The sequence below is a fragment of the Bicyclus anynana genome, chromosome 10, assembly GCF_947172395.1.
Source record: "Bicyclus anynana chromosome 10, ilBicAnyn1.1, whole genome shotgun sequence".
NCBI lineage: Eukaryota > Metazoa > Arthropoda > Insecta > Lepidoptera > Nymphalidae > Bicyclus > Bicyclus anynana.
In genome coordinates, this window is record NC_069092.1 from 1,578,202 (window position 1) to 1,591,509 (window position 13,308).

Below are 13,308 nucleotides of genomic sequence, written 5' to 3' on the forward strand. Positions count from 1 at the left end.
TGAAAATCCACACTCCTTTCGGTTTCTACACGACATCGTACCGGAACGCTAAATCGCTTGGCGGTACGTCTTTGTCGGTAGGGTGGTAACTAGCCAAGGCCGAAGCCTCCCACCAGCCAGACCTGGACCAACTAAGAAAACCTCAATCGGCTCAGCCGGGGATCGAACCCAAGACCTCCGTCTTGTAAATCCACCGCGCATACCACTGCGCCAGGCCGTCAAAAAGGACCCCACAACAAATTAGTTTAAGATCCTTTTTTACGCTTTCTTAACACGGTATATATCTTTCGAAACACAGAAGACCCAAAATCATAGTATGTTTTATTTAAAACTGTTACACAAATAAATTAACATACAAACCACGTTCTCAATGTCCATTATAGTCTGAAACAATAGTTACACAAGCGATTGATTGTTTTGAAAATAATCCATTATTTGGAGTCTATACCGACTGGCCAACTGCAAGTCAACATACATATTGAGAATGAGAGGAGTTAAGCCAATTGAGACGAGTTCAAGAAACTGACTGCCAACCTTCGCTAGTCGGAGAGGCACCTTAAGAAGAAGAAGAAGCCAATAGTCCACTACGCTGGCTCAATACGGATTGGCAGACTTCACACACGTAGAGAATTCTCAGGTAAGTTTTCTCACGATGTTTTTCCTTCGCCGTAGGAGACACGTGATATATAACTTCCTAAAATGGACATACTAGTATAACTAAAAAGTGAAGGTGGATTCTCCAAATCAATGGCAGAGGTTCTTGAAAAAATTTTACCTTAAACAATTTTGTATAGATACTTTGAAGAAACAACGGTTCTTTAAAAAAATAACCATTTTTGAAGTACAAAACCCGCATTATATCCGTAGTTAAACAGTGAACCCCTGAACTAAAAAATAAATTAAAAGGCATTGAAATTGTTGACAGATTGCGTAGTTTTTGCAATTGCTGTTGTGGCATGTAGTTCTGGCAGTGCAACTACAAGTCAAAATTCGCAATAGGTAACTGCATTACACTCAATTAAGCAAGCCCTTTTAGGGCCGGAGCATAACTGGCGACATATAAGATTAGATTCTACTGGCATGGCGTTTTTGAAAAAAAAAAAAAATCATACAAATCTTCGCCGCCTATCCCTCCTCCTCCACCTCTTAACAGTAAACTTGTGTCACTTCTTATGAATATGGCTGTTAGTATCTAAAAAAAAATCTTATATTTTTGAGAGCCAATCTACCCAATCCGATTAATATCTCCAGAGATTTGTACGGTTAAATGAAGATGCAAACTTTTTCAATACTCACTTTACTTAATATTAGTATCTATAAATGGGCTATCAAACACTGAAAGAATTTTTGAAATCGGACCAGTAGTTCCTGAGAATAGCGCGTTCATACAAACAAACAAATAAACAAACTCAACAGCTTTATAATACAAGTATCATCATTAATTATCAACCCATATTCAACTCACTGCTGAGCTCGAGTCTCCTCTCCAGAATGAGAGAGGTTAGACCAATAGTCCACCATGCTGGCCCAATGCGGATTGGCAGACTTCACACACACAGAGAATTGATAAAATTCTCAGGTATGGAGGTTTCCTCACGATGTTTTCCTTCACCGTCTGAGACACGTGATATTTAGTTTAGTATACATAAATGATTTACTAATATTATACTTTTTTAAATTCATTGTCCTGAGGTTTAAGTCAACAATTAATTAACATCTATGCTCTCATCGCTTCTCACTGATTTATAGTTGTGTTAATCAATTTTCAACATGTCGCTAAATCTTTAACAGTAACAGATACTAGAACTAGTTCCGGGGCGTCACGCCATATATGCTGTGACCGTCTAAATCTGTACCAAAGCTTTTTCCGATGCTTTTACTAGCAATACTCTGTTTCTTCGTACACACTACTCTAAAGGACTGCATCCGCTAGAACTGGTAATGTCACGTGTTTGTATTTGGAACACATTGCTTGCAAAGAGTTCCTGCTCACCTTGACTCAGTAAATGCGAGAACTGCATAGGTTATTGGCACATATTGGCTTATAAGTATAATTAGGTATCGTTTAAACATTTTCTTAGCCTTTGTAAGCGTGCATGTTTGTTCCTCCTTTTTCTTTCAAAATTGAAATTATTTATCTGAAATTTGGAGTGGAAATAGATTTTACTCTGGATTAACACATGGGCTATTTTTTATCCCGGAAAAATCCATGGTTCGCGCGGGATTTGTGAAAAACTGAATTCTACGTGGACGAAGTCGCGGGCATTCGCTAGTAATATTTTATAGGCGAAAGTTTGTGTATATTTGTTCCTCCGGTGCGCTGCGGCTACTTAACCGAATCATCTGAAATATGAAGTAGAGATAGATTATAGTCTGGATTAAGACAGGCTACATCCATGGTTTCCGAGGGATTTGTGAAAAACTAAATTTGATGCGGGCGAAGTTGCGGGCGTCCGCTAGTATCTTAAAGAAGAAACCATTTGTTTTGTTTGTAAAAAAGCTTACGTAGATTATATCTTTATTTTATCAGGTATATTATTGCAGAAAATTAAATAATTTGTTTTATATCTTAACCAATAGTAGAATAAATAAAACTTGATAATATGGGTTGTCTTACATGCTCCTAAAATATTATGGTACAAAATTATGATAACATATCAGCATCCTCCATATTTATACTATTCCCACATCTATCAGTAAACTATATTACTGATAGAACTATCTACAGTCGATGTCGATAACTAACGCTCGATAAAGCAAAACAAATAACAACTTCTTGCTAAAGCCTCTAAGGTCTTATGACCCCAACACCAAGGAGTTCGCATTACCTTTTTTACGTCTGCAGGAAGTCAAGGCCGTTTATACATGCACACTGCAATAGTTAATTTACCAACATACGATATTTGCAAATGACAAAATCACTATAACTTAATACAATGTCATAAAGACTAATTTCCGATAAAGCGATGGATAATGAACGCAAAATAAATTGTAATAAAGAACTATACATGACAACAAACTTAGTCGATCGCGTGCGTTTACAGTAGTTGCCAGTGTTTTGAATTAAAAAAAAAAAGATACGCGCGAACGAGAATTTAAAATAAGAACAAAATGAATGTGATATCGTTCACAGTATGGATTCTAGAAAGCAATTGTTTTATAGTTTATTCTATAATGATAGTGTGTTTCATTGCGTTTACGATGTTCCACAAGAATAGGTTGGAATCCAATCAAAATAGAATTGGCGCGAAAAAGAAATTCGCGATCTATGATGGCGGGAGAGGTGAGTGAATTTATCGTTGTTTTTGCTCGATTAGTATAGGATACCTATTTATTTTGAAAAGTTCTAATTATTCTTACATTGGTACCTGGGCCCTGGCCCCTAGTAAGCCTTATTAGCATTAAAGGCAGTATCTTTACAAAAATTGTATAAAAGTGTATTGAAAAACAAACGAACAAAAATTAAACATTAATTAACGCCCAAAGCCCAAACACTACCTTTTCTTTGGACTTTAAAACTAGTCTAAACCGTTGAGGAGGTCCCTTAACTGTCCTTCATCTCCATCACCAGACCCCCAATTACACTTACAACCCATATAAACTACTTGATGTGTACTGTTTACCAACAAACAAAATATTAGAAATGAGGGTAGAAAATGCATGTCATTTCATAACTTATTTATTTTAAATTATGTATGGTTTGTTTACAAAATGTTATTCAAAATATATGAACTATATCTAATTGTTCTAAGCTTAATCGTCGTTATCAACCCATATACGGCTCACTGCTGAGCTCGAGTCTCCTCTCAGAATGTGAGGGGTTAGGCCAATAGTCCACCACGCTGGCCCAATGCGGATTGGCAGACTTCACATACGCAAAGAATTAAGAAATTCTCTGGTATGCATGTTTCCTCACGATGTTTTCCTTCACCGATTGAGACACGTGATATTTATTTCCATAAAATGCACACAACTGAAAAGTTGGAAGTGCATGCCCCGGACCGGATTCGAACCCACACCCTCCGAAATCGGAGGCAGAGGTCATATCCACTGGGCTACCACGGCTCTTAAGCTTAATAATCGAATTTATTTTTCATTAATTTAAGAACAAGTCAATTTGTGTGGTGAAAAAAAGTTAAGTATTTTAAATACTTTCATAAAATACTAAGTATTTAAATAAGTTTCCGTATTTTCATAATTATAACTTCATAGAAAACTTATTTATTAATTACAGGTATGCTTAACATCACCTCAGTAATGTAATATTAATTATTAATGTCTCTCATTTATTTATTACTTTTTTTTTTAATTTTTAACAATATAAGTATAAAATACAAAACATTATTAAAAATTTTAATATTAATTATTATTATACAAACTGACTTAACAGACATTGCGCTCCCACAGACCACATAAAAAGAAGGCGCCAGTAGATTAAAGATTAATAGGAATTGATGTAGATAGATGGTTTAGCATTCAGCAAGAAATCAATTAATATAAATAAACTAAAATTAATGTACCGACAAAACTTTTAACGCTATGTCTTTGCTTATAGGTTCTTCCTACCGTATACATTTGCCATTATGCACTTAATGAAAAGCTGTTAATTTAAATTTACAAACAGGCACTTTTTAAATGATTTGTATAGATTAGGTAGGTGTCGTATTAATCGAGCATGACAATAACCAAATTAACTTAATGGTGAGTACAATGACCTTAGATATCGACATTCGGGTTTAAACACAGGAATGTCTGTAAGTAACAATTGGTACATTAGTTAATGTGTTTTACCTTCCTCGTGTAATCATGAAACTAATTTATTATGCGTGCATGAAATTCTTTGTTTTGTTTCTAATCCTACTTATGCTCGTATTGACTGCGCCTGCGGTAAATCTTATCTTACTCGTACTAGGTATAGACTTGCTGTCCCTGACGTAAACTTTTTAAGTGTTCCTGTGGGAACAGCTTCGTTTCCACCATAAAACCTATATTATAGACTAGCTGTGCCCACCGTAAATCCTATTTTGAAGTCTAGTTGAGCCCACCGTCAAACGTATTTTTAGCAAAAGCTTCAAAAGTAGATTAAAAATATAAGAAAACCAATATCGAACAAAGGATATGTTATGATTCACAATATTTGTTAGGACAACTTAATTAACAAATCAAACTGTAACATAAATAAGACCCTAGAATTGCAGATAATGACCTTGAGTGGAGTCACGCACTTGAGAACGTTGTGTGTTGGGTTAAAGGATCCTTTGACAATTAACAAACACTCCCCTTTTCCACTCAAGTCACTCTCCCCGCCTATCCCAAGTACCCCATAAAGAACTACACAACAAGTAAAGTGAACGGGTCGAACGCCATGAGCTTACTGAACCCGACCGTACGACGGGTGCCTTATATCGGTCTTCGCTCCCCTTAGACCTAAATCTGGCCCTCTCGTAAAATCCGCTCTTAATCCATGAACTACCTCCCTGCAAAATTTCAACTTTGTACAGTATCGAGATAACGATAAGTAAGTAAGTAAGATAAGTGATCTTTCGCATTTACCTATAGATATAAATTTCCTGTTTTTCCGTTTATCAAATAGGTCATAATAACTTCCTCATATCAAACTAACTCGTGTTTGGACTATCAGTTCAGATTTTACGTTACTGCTCTAAATAACTTTGAACCTTTGATAGCATTTGTGATCTTTAATGAAATTGCGTACATATAAGCAATGACAATCTTATTGGGTCATTGTCACTGGACCATATCGATTAATAATTAACAGTATATATAATAAGGCTACTGGGTATTGCGCAGGGTTATTGGATACAAATACATATGTGTTATACCCTCCAATTATGTATTTCAGTCAAAGATTAGATACTTTTTTTTTATTCTTTACAAGTTAGCCCTTGACTACAATCCCACCTGATGGTAAGTGATGATGCAGTCTAAGATGGAAGCGGGCTAACTTGTTAGGAGGAGGATGAAAATCCACACACCTTTTGGTTTCTACACGGCATCGTACCGGAACGCTAAATCGCTTGGCGGTACGTCTTTGTCGGTAGGGTGGTAACTAGCCACTACATATACACATATACTATAGATATGTCACTAAAGCGTCGAAACTGAGGCCCGATATGTCTGTCTGTAAGTGGCTAATTGTCTTAAATTCATTTAGTCGCATATAATGACGAAAGTTATTTACACAAAATATAATACCTAAATATTGTTTACAATGTTGTGAGTTCATGAAAATATGTAAAAACTATGTAAGTAAACACAAAAATATGCATGTGTGCGCTCAATGGTGAAGCTAAATTCGGTTCACTTTTTGCGGTGATATTAGTAGGGACGTAACATTTAATGAAAAAGCGTGACTGTCGTTTTTTTTGGGAAAAAAAATTGATAATTTTACTAACATACAACACACACAGGACTGATACTTAGATATCATTGTTGTAAATTGGAATAAATTTTATTCTATTTAGTTTATGTAAATGTGCTTCATAATATAAAATAATATTAAAGTAAAAAACACTGCCAAATTTTGCCAAGGTTATTACAATACGCAATACACTGCATAATTAGTTTAATGAAACGGGAAATCAGTCAAGCGCTAACTACATATAAACAAAACTACTAAAATAATAATTTAGATTGTATTAAACTGTATTAATCAAGTTGAATTATTCGGCTATGTATTATGGACCTAATTATTATAAGTAGCTGACTACGTTCAAGTTTATCACCACTATTAGTCGATGGACGTCCACTGCTGGACACAGGCCTCTTGCATGGACTTCCAAACACAACGGTCTCGAGCCGCCAGCATCCAGCGTTTGCTCCTGCAACCCGCTTGTTATCCTCGGGGCGGCGACCAACACTGCGCTTTCCGGTGCGTGGTCGCCATTCCAGCACCTTGGGACCCCATCGTCCATCGGCTCTTCGAAATATGTGATCTGACCATTGCCACGTCAGCTTCGCGACTTGCTGAGCTATGTGCGGATCTCCTCATTACTGATTCGATCACTCAAAGGAACTCCAAGCATAGCTCGCTCCATCGCCCGCTGAGTGACTTTGAGCCTTATAATAAGGCCCATAGTTAACGACCAAGTTTCGGACCAAGTGTTAGGCTGTCAATTACTATTACTGGGTTAACATATTAACTAATATATAACTTTGACTTCTTAAAATCATGATATTCTCAAAAGTCTAGAATTGGCAAGTCAGTGATATTGACATGGTCATTATCACTAACATGCTACTTACAGAATCAAACTTTAGATTTCACATGACACACACGATATTTTTTTAAAGAATATTTACAATAGTCCACCACGCTGGCCTAATGCGGATTGACAGACTTCACATACGCAGATAATTAAGAAAATTTTCAGGTATGCAGTTTGTCTCATGATAATTTTTCTTCACCGTTTGAGACACGTAATATTTAATTTCTTAAAATGCACACAACTGAAAAGTTGGAGGTGCATGCCCCGGACCGAATCCACACCCTCCGGAAATTGGCTGTACTCGTAGAGGTCATATCCATGCATGCTAAAGCTAAGCATGCTATGAACTACATCATATCCATAATGATAAATAATTAATATACTGCCTCAATAGCATATAAGAACTTCTTCGTTACTAACATTTGGGAGATCGCACTCAAGCGCAGTCATGTCGATTAATAAAATAATAAAGAAATGAAAAAAAAATCATAAAGCTTGCCCATACAAAAACTCTTTTAGATAGAAAGAAGCCTGCGCCTTATAGTAAATTATTAAAAATGAACTCATAAATTAATTTTCAGAAAAGGATAATCCCGATGATGAAGACGATCCAGATTGGCTGGTGCCGGCTATTCCGGAAGACACGCCTCACGTACCATACAATCCGGTGAAGCGGCCGATGGAGGAAGTCCTCCAGAGGTCCATAGATTATTACCAGCTGATGGCGCAGAGAAGGACAGTGAGGAGTTTCAGCAGCGAGCCTATCCCTCAGCAAGTGTTGGACAATATTGTGAAGACTGCAGGTATACTACATTTATGGGTAGGTATATTAGTTAGGTACTAGCTGACGCTGCGTGGTTTTATCCGCGTGGTTCCCGTTTCCGTAAGAATACGGGGATAATATATATATATAGTCTACTTCTTTGATAAATGGGCTATCTAACAGTGAAATAATTCTTCAAATCGGACCAGTAGTTCCTGAGATTAGCGCGTTCAAGCAAACAACCAAAGAAACTCTTCAGCTTTATAATATTAGTATAGATATATATGTAGGTCTGTTCTGGATTACGCTCAAGAGTGCAGTCCACCATAGATTTGTCTGGAAAAAGCTTGTTTCAGCCAGAATCAGGTGTTAAAGGACTTAAAGAAGAAGATATTAGATACATGCATACATTAAAATAGTCGAGGTCTTCAAAGTAGATCATCTTATATTCAGGAGCTTACTGTTAATAATGTTAACGTCATGAACATCCATACAATCAGATGTTTATGACCCTCGAAACACAAAGCTCAACGAGTCGCAAAGCTGAAGTGGCAATGGGCTCGTAGTTCCAAGAGCCGATGAAAGTTAGGGTCTCAAGATGTCGGATTGACGACCCCGCACTGAAAAATACGGTCTTGGTCGACCTTCCATAGGTGGACCGATGGGTAAAAAAGCGGGCACAGGGTACCGCTAGATACTGGTGCCCCCAAGCGTCATGATCACTGATCGTCTTGTTTGGAATTCCTGACAAGAGGTGTATATCCGGAAGGCCATCGACTGATGATGATGATGATTTCACACTGTTACAAATACAAAAATATCAAATCTTAACTAAATTTTATAAGTATCGAGCAACGTTAAGAAAAATTTATATCCAATAGATATTTTTTTATCTATTACAAATATAGCATAGTATTATCTCAAATGCACGTGCCGCGTGTTTACTTGTATTTGACTGAAGTCTGCTTATTAATGTAATCCGATAAAAACTAACTACAGTATTTTATTATTGATGAGTCATTGATGTAAATAAAATTACTATTCATTTTCATTTATTAATTATTATCTCTTGTTTCTTTCATAAAATGGTTAGTGTAATAAAGACAAAGCTTTTGGTCTCTCACGTCATCCCATTTTCCATTCGGTACATTATCCTCCTCATCACTTTTCTCATTTACTTCCATTTTCTGCGGATATAATATGTTAGTAACCAGTTTGAGTTTTTGCTCATTTTCCAGATGACAACTAGTTCGATTGTTATCTACACAGTCACTCAATCGAAAAACTCTTGGAATATCGATTGATAAAAGGAGAAAATCGCTTGAATTTGACTTTCTTGATAAATTTATTACAGAATTGATCCACCGACTATCGTTGTAGTAACAAAAATGCTCAGATAAAGTTCTCATTTTGTCCCAAACGTTTCTATTCAAAACGATTCCAATATCATCAGAGGGATTCCACTTTTTCATAGTAACTGTACCAGCTTTAACATTATAATAGTAATCAGAAAAGTTTCGATTGCTGCCACCTAAAGATATTAAGCAATTCTGATATTTAGCAGAAGTTAAAATTTCCATAGCCTTTACAACATTCAAGAAGTCTCGAGTTACGTACTGATCCTCCTCTAGAAAAAGTACCGATCCATTATAATCTTTGATTACACGAATCTCGTCAAACACAAATGCTGCTTTCCACCACCAATGATGTTTCGTCTGCATGAGATATGGATTCCTATCTTTATTACATTCAATTGAGTCACCACATTCTTTCCGATCATGTCCTGGAAATTCGATAGGATGCAATTGCACGGAATAGGGGTAAAAGATCTGCATCACTTTTGCAAACGACGCGTTTCCAACGAGCGAATTGATGTCATCGTCGAAGTGGGAAAATATGAGCAATGTCTTGCTTATACCCGTTGCATGTTTCAAAGAGTCCAAAAGATGCTCTAGATAGTATGTTTTATCGTGCACTTGTATTACAATTACAAGATCTATTTCACTCCCAAATGACTCAAAGTTCTGAATTCCCTGTTCCTTATTTATGTCCATAATTTGGTGCAATATCGTTTGGATTCTGTCTCGGACAGTACTTTTCTTAAAATCTAAAGGGTCTCCATTATTAGTCCGCAAAGAAATGTTTGACTTGGTGTTTTGGTTACTTGGTGTTGTTGCGGAGAACGCCAAATAAATGTATATTAATGTACCACACACGATTCCAATAAATATTAATCTTTTCCCCAAAATAAAATTCCGCACATGCAACCATCGCATGATATAGTAAATTTATATCAAAATACAATAATAAAAAAATTTACACAAAAGTGAGATATTTTTACTTAAGCCAAAAATGACACATTCATAGATTGAATTATAAAAATTTCAAGTAGATTTTATATCTTTAACATTAATAAACATCAAAGAGAGAAGTTATTATTCAGCTACATAGTTTCAATGTATGCATTTCTACCCATATGTCCAAAAGTATAAATACGTACACTTGTGAGCTTAATACGTCACCCTAGACCTATGTTTGTTTAAAAGCACCATTAACTATATAAAAAACTATTATTTTAAATTCAAAGGATAAGTTATTGTCATTTTTAGGTCATAACTAGCAGATGGCGATCCGTATGTTTACATTCATTATTTCAGAATTCAAAAATTTTTAAAATTCAAACTAAAGTCGTGAAATAGGTCTTGAAAGTTTACAATGATTTCCACGCGGACGAAGTCGCTGGCGTCCGCTAGTATAGCCTTGGGGATAGTGTAGCTTCCCAGTGAAAGATTTTTTTAAATCGGTTCAGTAGTTTCTAAGCTTATTCAATGCAAACAAACAATCAAATCTTTCCTCTTTATAATATTAAGTACAGAGTATATATTAGACTCAACTAATTAATTTCAGTTAGTTAATTACTATTCCAGGTACGGCCCCGTCCGGAGCTCACACAGAACCCTGGACCTTCGTCGTGGTGCAAGACGCCAACATGAAAGAAGCTATAAGAAACATAGTGGAAGAAGAAGAAGAACTAAACTACACAAGAAGAATGTCCAGACAATGGGTGACGGATTTGAAGCCTTTCGCAACTACCTACAAAAAGCCTTATCTGTCTGATGCACCAGCTCTCATACTGGTCTTCCGGCAGACGTACTCTTGGAGAGAAGATGGGAAGAAGAAAATGCACTATTACAATGAGATTAGCGTTGCTATTGCTGCTGGTTTTCTATTGGCCGCTATACAGGTAACTTTTATATACTCGTAGAGGAGAAGCTCCTTATTCACGGATTAAAAAATTGCGACCCAATTCCTATATTCACTTAATATTTCATTATTCGCGGATCTGACTGACGAAACTGACGTAAAATCTGCAAATTCAAACTTTAACTTTGCGAATGAAATGGAAATTGCGAATGGATGGATAAGAATGCCACTGCTTAAAATCACTCTGAATAGAAGCTTTTAAAAAATGTCAAGCAACAAAAATTTCAAAATTCTTCAAACCATTGTCTAAGTCTGATAATAACAGTTAATCAATAACTTCATAATAGTTAGTCAATAACTTCAATTAATTGTTTTTTCTTTATATATTTGTTCTTTATTTTGTCACCCAAGAACGTACCCCTATATAAAATACCATTCCATATTTACGGTTTCTGTATACATTTACAGAAAGTATCCCCCGCGAATAATGAGCTTTTACTGTATTCTACTTTTGTCCAATATCTTGGCTTTAGCTGCAATGGTGACGTAGTAGGTACTTTATAGACGCGACTTAGCATCAGCAAAGCAGATCTTATAGACTTAGCATTAGCTTCTAACTATTACAAAAAAAATATCTTTGTAATAGTTAGAAGGTTTGAAAGATAAAATAGATTAATTTTATCTATAGTTTATTATAGTTTAGTTACTTTGAAATTAGTTTAAATTATAAAATGACGTATTGCTTGTTTATGCTGTCAATTATTATTAATAGTAATTGGTGAACCTGGTCGGCTTCTTCTAATGCTGGATTTGAATACTGTTAGTCGAGGGGCTACGCAGGATTTTTCCTCCATTTTCCCAGAATCCTAAATATACGAGGTTATCTATAATTACATGTTAATTTATTAACGTTTGATCTGATCTGAGAGTACCTTAATTTTAGCTTTTAGCTAGCCAGGCAAATTCTGGTGAATCGTGGATAGTCCATATTTATTTGTTTAAAATGAATAGGCTATATAATCTACCGGTTTGGAAAATTTACCGTTAGAATCCTACATTATCCCTGATGAACATAGGCTATATTTTATCCCCGTATTCCCACGGGGACGGGAACTACGCGTATGATATCTCGGGGCTTTTGCTAGCTATTACAAAAAATTGAGGATAATAATGATGATCGTATATCTTCTACTACTAGTAATTTTGGCCTAGTGGCTCTAATATCCATTCCCCTAAAGTAATTTACATACGGTAGTATGATAATGATTATGGTGTGAGCTGTGATAGCCCAGCGGAAATTGACCTCTGCCTCTTATTCTGGAGGGGTTGGGTTCGAATCCGGTCCAGGGCATGCACTTCCAACTTTTCACTTGTGTGCATTATAAGAAATTAAATATCACGTGTCTCAAACGGTGAAGGAAAACATGATGAAGAAACCTGCATACCAGAGAATTTTCCTAATTCTCTGCGTGTGTGAAGTCTGCCAACCCGCATTGGACCAGCGTGGTGGACTATTAGCCTAACCCATCTCATTCTAAGAGAAGATTCGAGCTCAGCAGTGGGTTGATAACGAACGAACTGAGGACCATGATAATTATGAAAACAATGATAATGATGACGCTGATGATAATATTAATCGTAATGATATAATGGGTTCTTCTATCCCCAGTACTGCGGCCTAGTCGCTCTGACATCCACTCCCCTGAACTGCAACGCTCGTCTCCGGGACCTGTTGTCCAGGCCTACGAATGAGCGCCTGGAACTGCTGCTGCCGGTGGGCAGACCGCATCCAGACGCAACAGTGCCGCAGATAGGCAGGAAGGACCTGGAACAAATCATGATCAACGCCTGATTCTACCTCTAGCTATTTTTTAAGTTTTACTGAATATTGCTCACTTTTAGGCCTATTATTAAAATGTTTTATAGAAAAAAAACGCGCTTTTATTTTCTGTACCCGCGACTTCGTCCGCGTGGAATTCAGTTTTTCAAAAATCCCACGGGAACCATGGATTTTTCCGGGATGAAAAGTAGCCTCTGTGTTAACCCAGAGTATAATCTATTTCCATTCCAAATTTCAGCCGCTTCAGTAAACTTCAAAAAACGCTTCAGTAG

At 36.4% G+C, this 13,308-nt stretch overlaps 1 protein-coding gene across 1 annotated transcript; it reads left to right on the forward strand.

The window, feature by feature from the left end:
• Positions 1 to 3,014: 3,014 nt before the first annotated feature.
• Positions 3,015 to 13,130, forward strand: LOC112050789 (iodotyrosine deiodinase). The gene is made up of 4 exons (XM_024089145.2): positions 3,015 to 3,283; positions 7,811 to 8,032; positions 10,920 to 11,236; positions 12,866 to 13,130. Exons 1-4 carry the CDS (start codon positions 3,112 to 3,114, stop codon positions 13,046 to 13,048), a joined length of 894 nt encoding a protein of 297 aa, XP_023944913.2. The 5' UTR covers positions 3,015 to 3,111; the 3' UTR covers positions 13,049 to 13,130.
• Positions 13,131 to 13,308: the final 178 nt, after the last annotated feature.

What these genes read in the sequence shown, in the direction of transcription:
- LOC112050789 (XM_024089145.2), top strand. Translation starts at nt 3,112, where the DNA reads ATGAATGTGATATCGTTCACAGTATGGATTCTAGAAAGCAATTGTTTT. An exon ending in GATCTATGATGGCGGGAGAG is followed by an intron (nt 3,284 to 7,810) that starts GTGAGTGAATTT and finishes ATTAATTTTCAG; the next exon opens with AAAAGGATAATCCCGATGAT. An exon ending in TTCTATTGGCCGCTATACAG is followed by an intron (nt 11,237 to 12,865) that starts GTAACTTTTATA and finishes TTCTATCCCCAG; the next exon opens with TACTGCGGCCTAGTCGCTCT.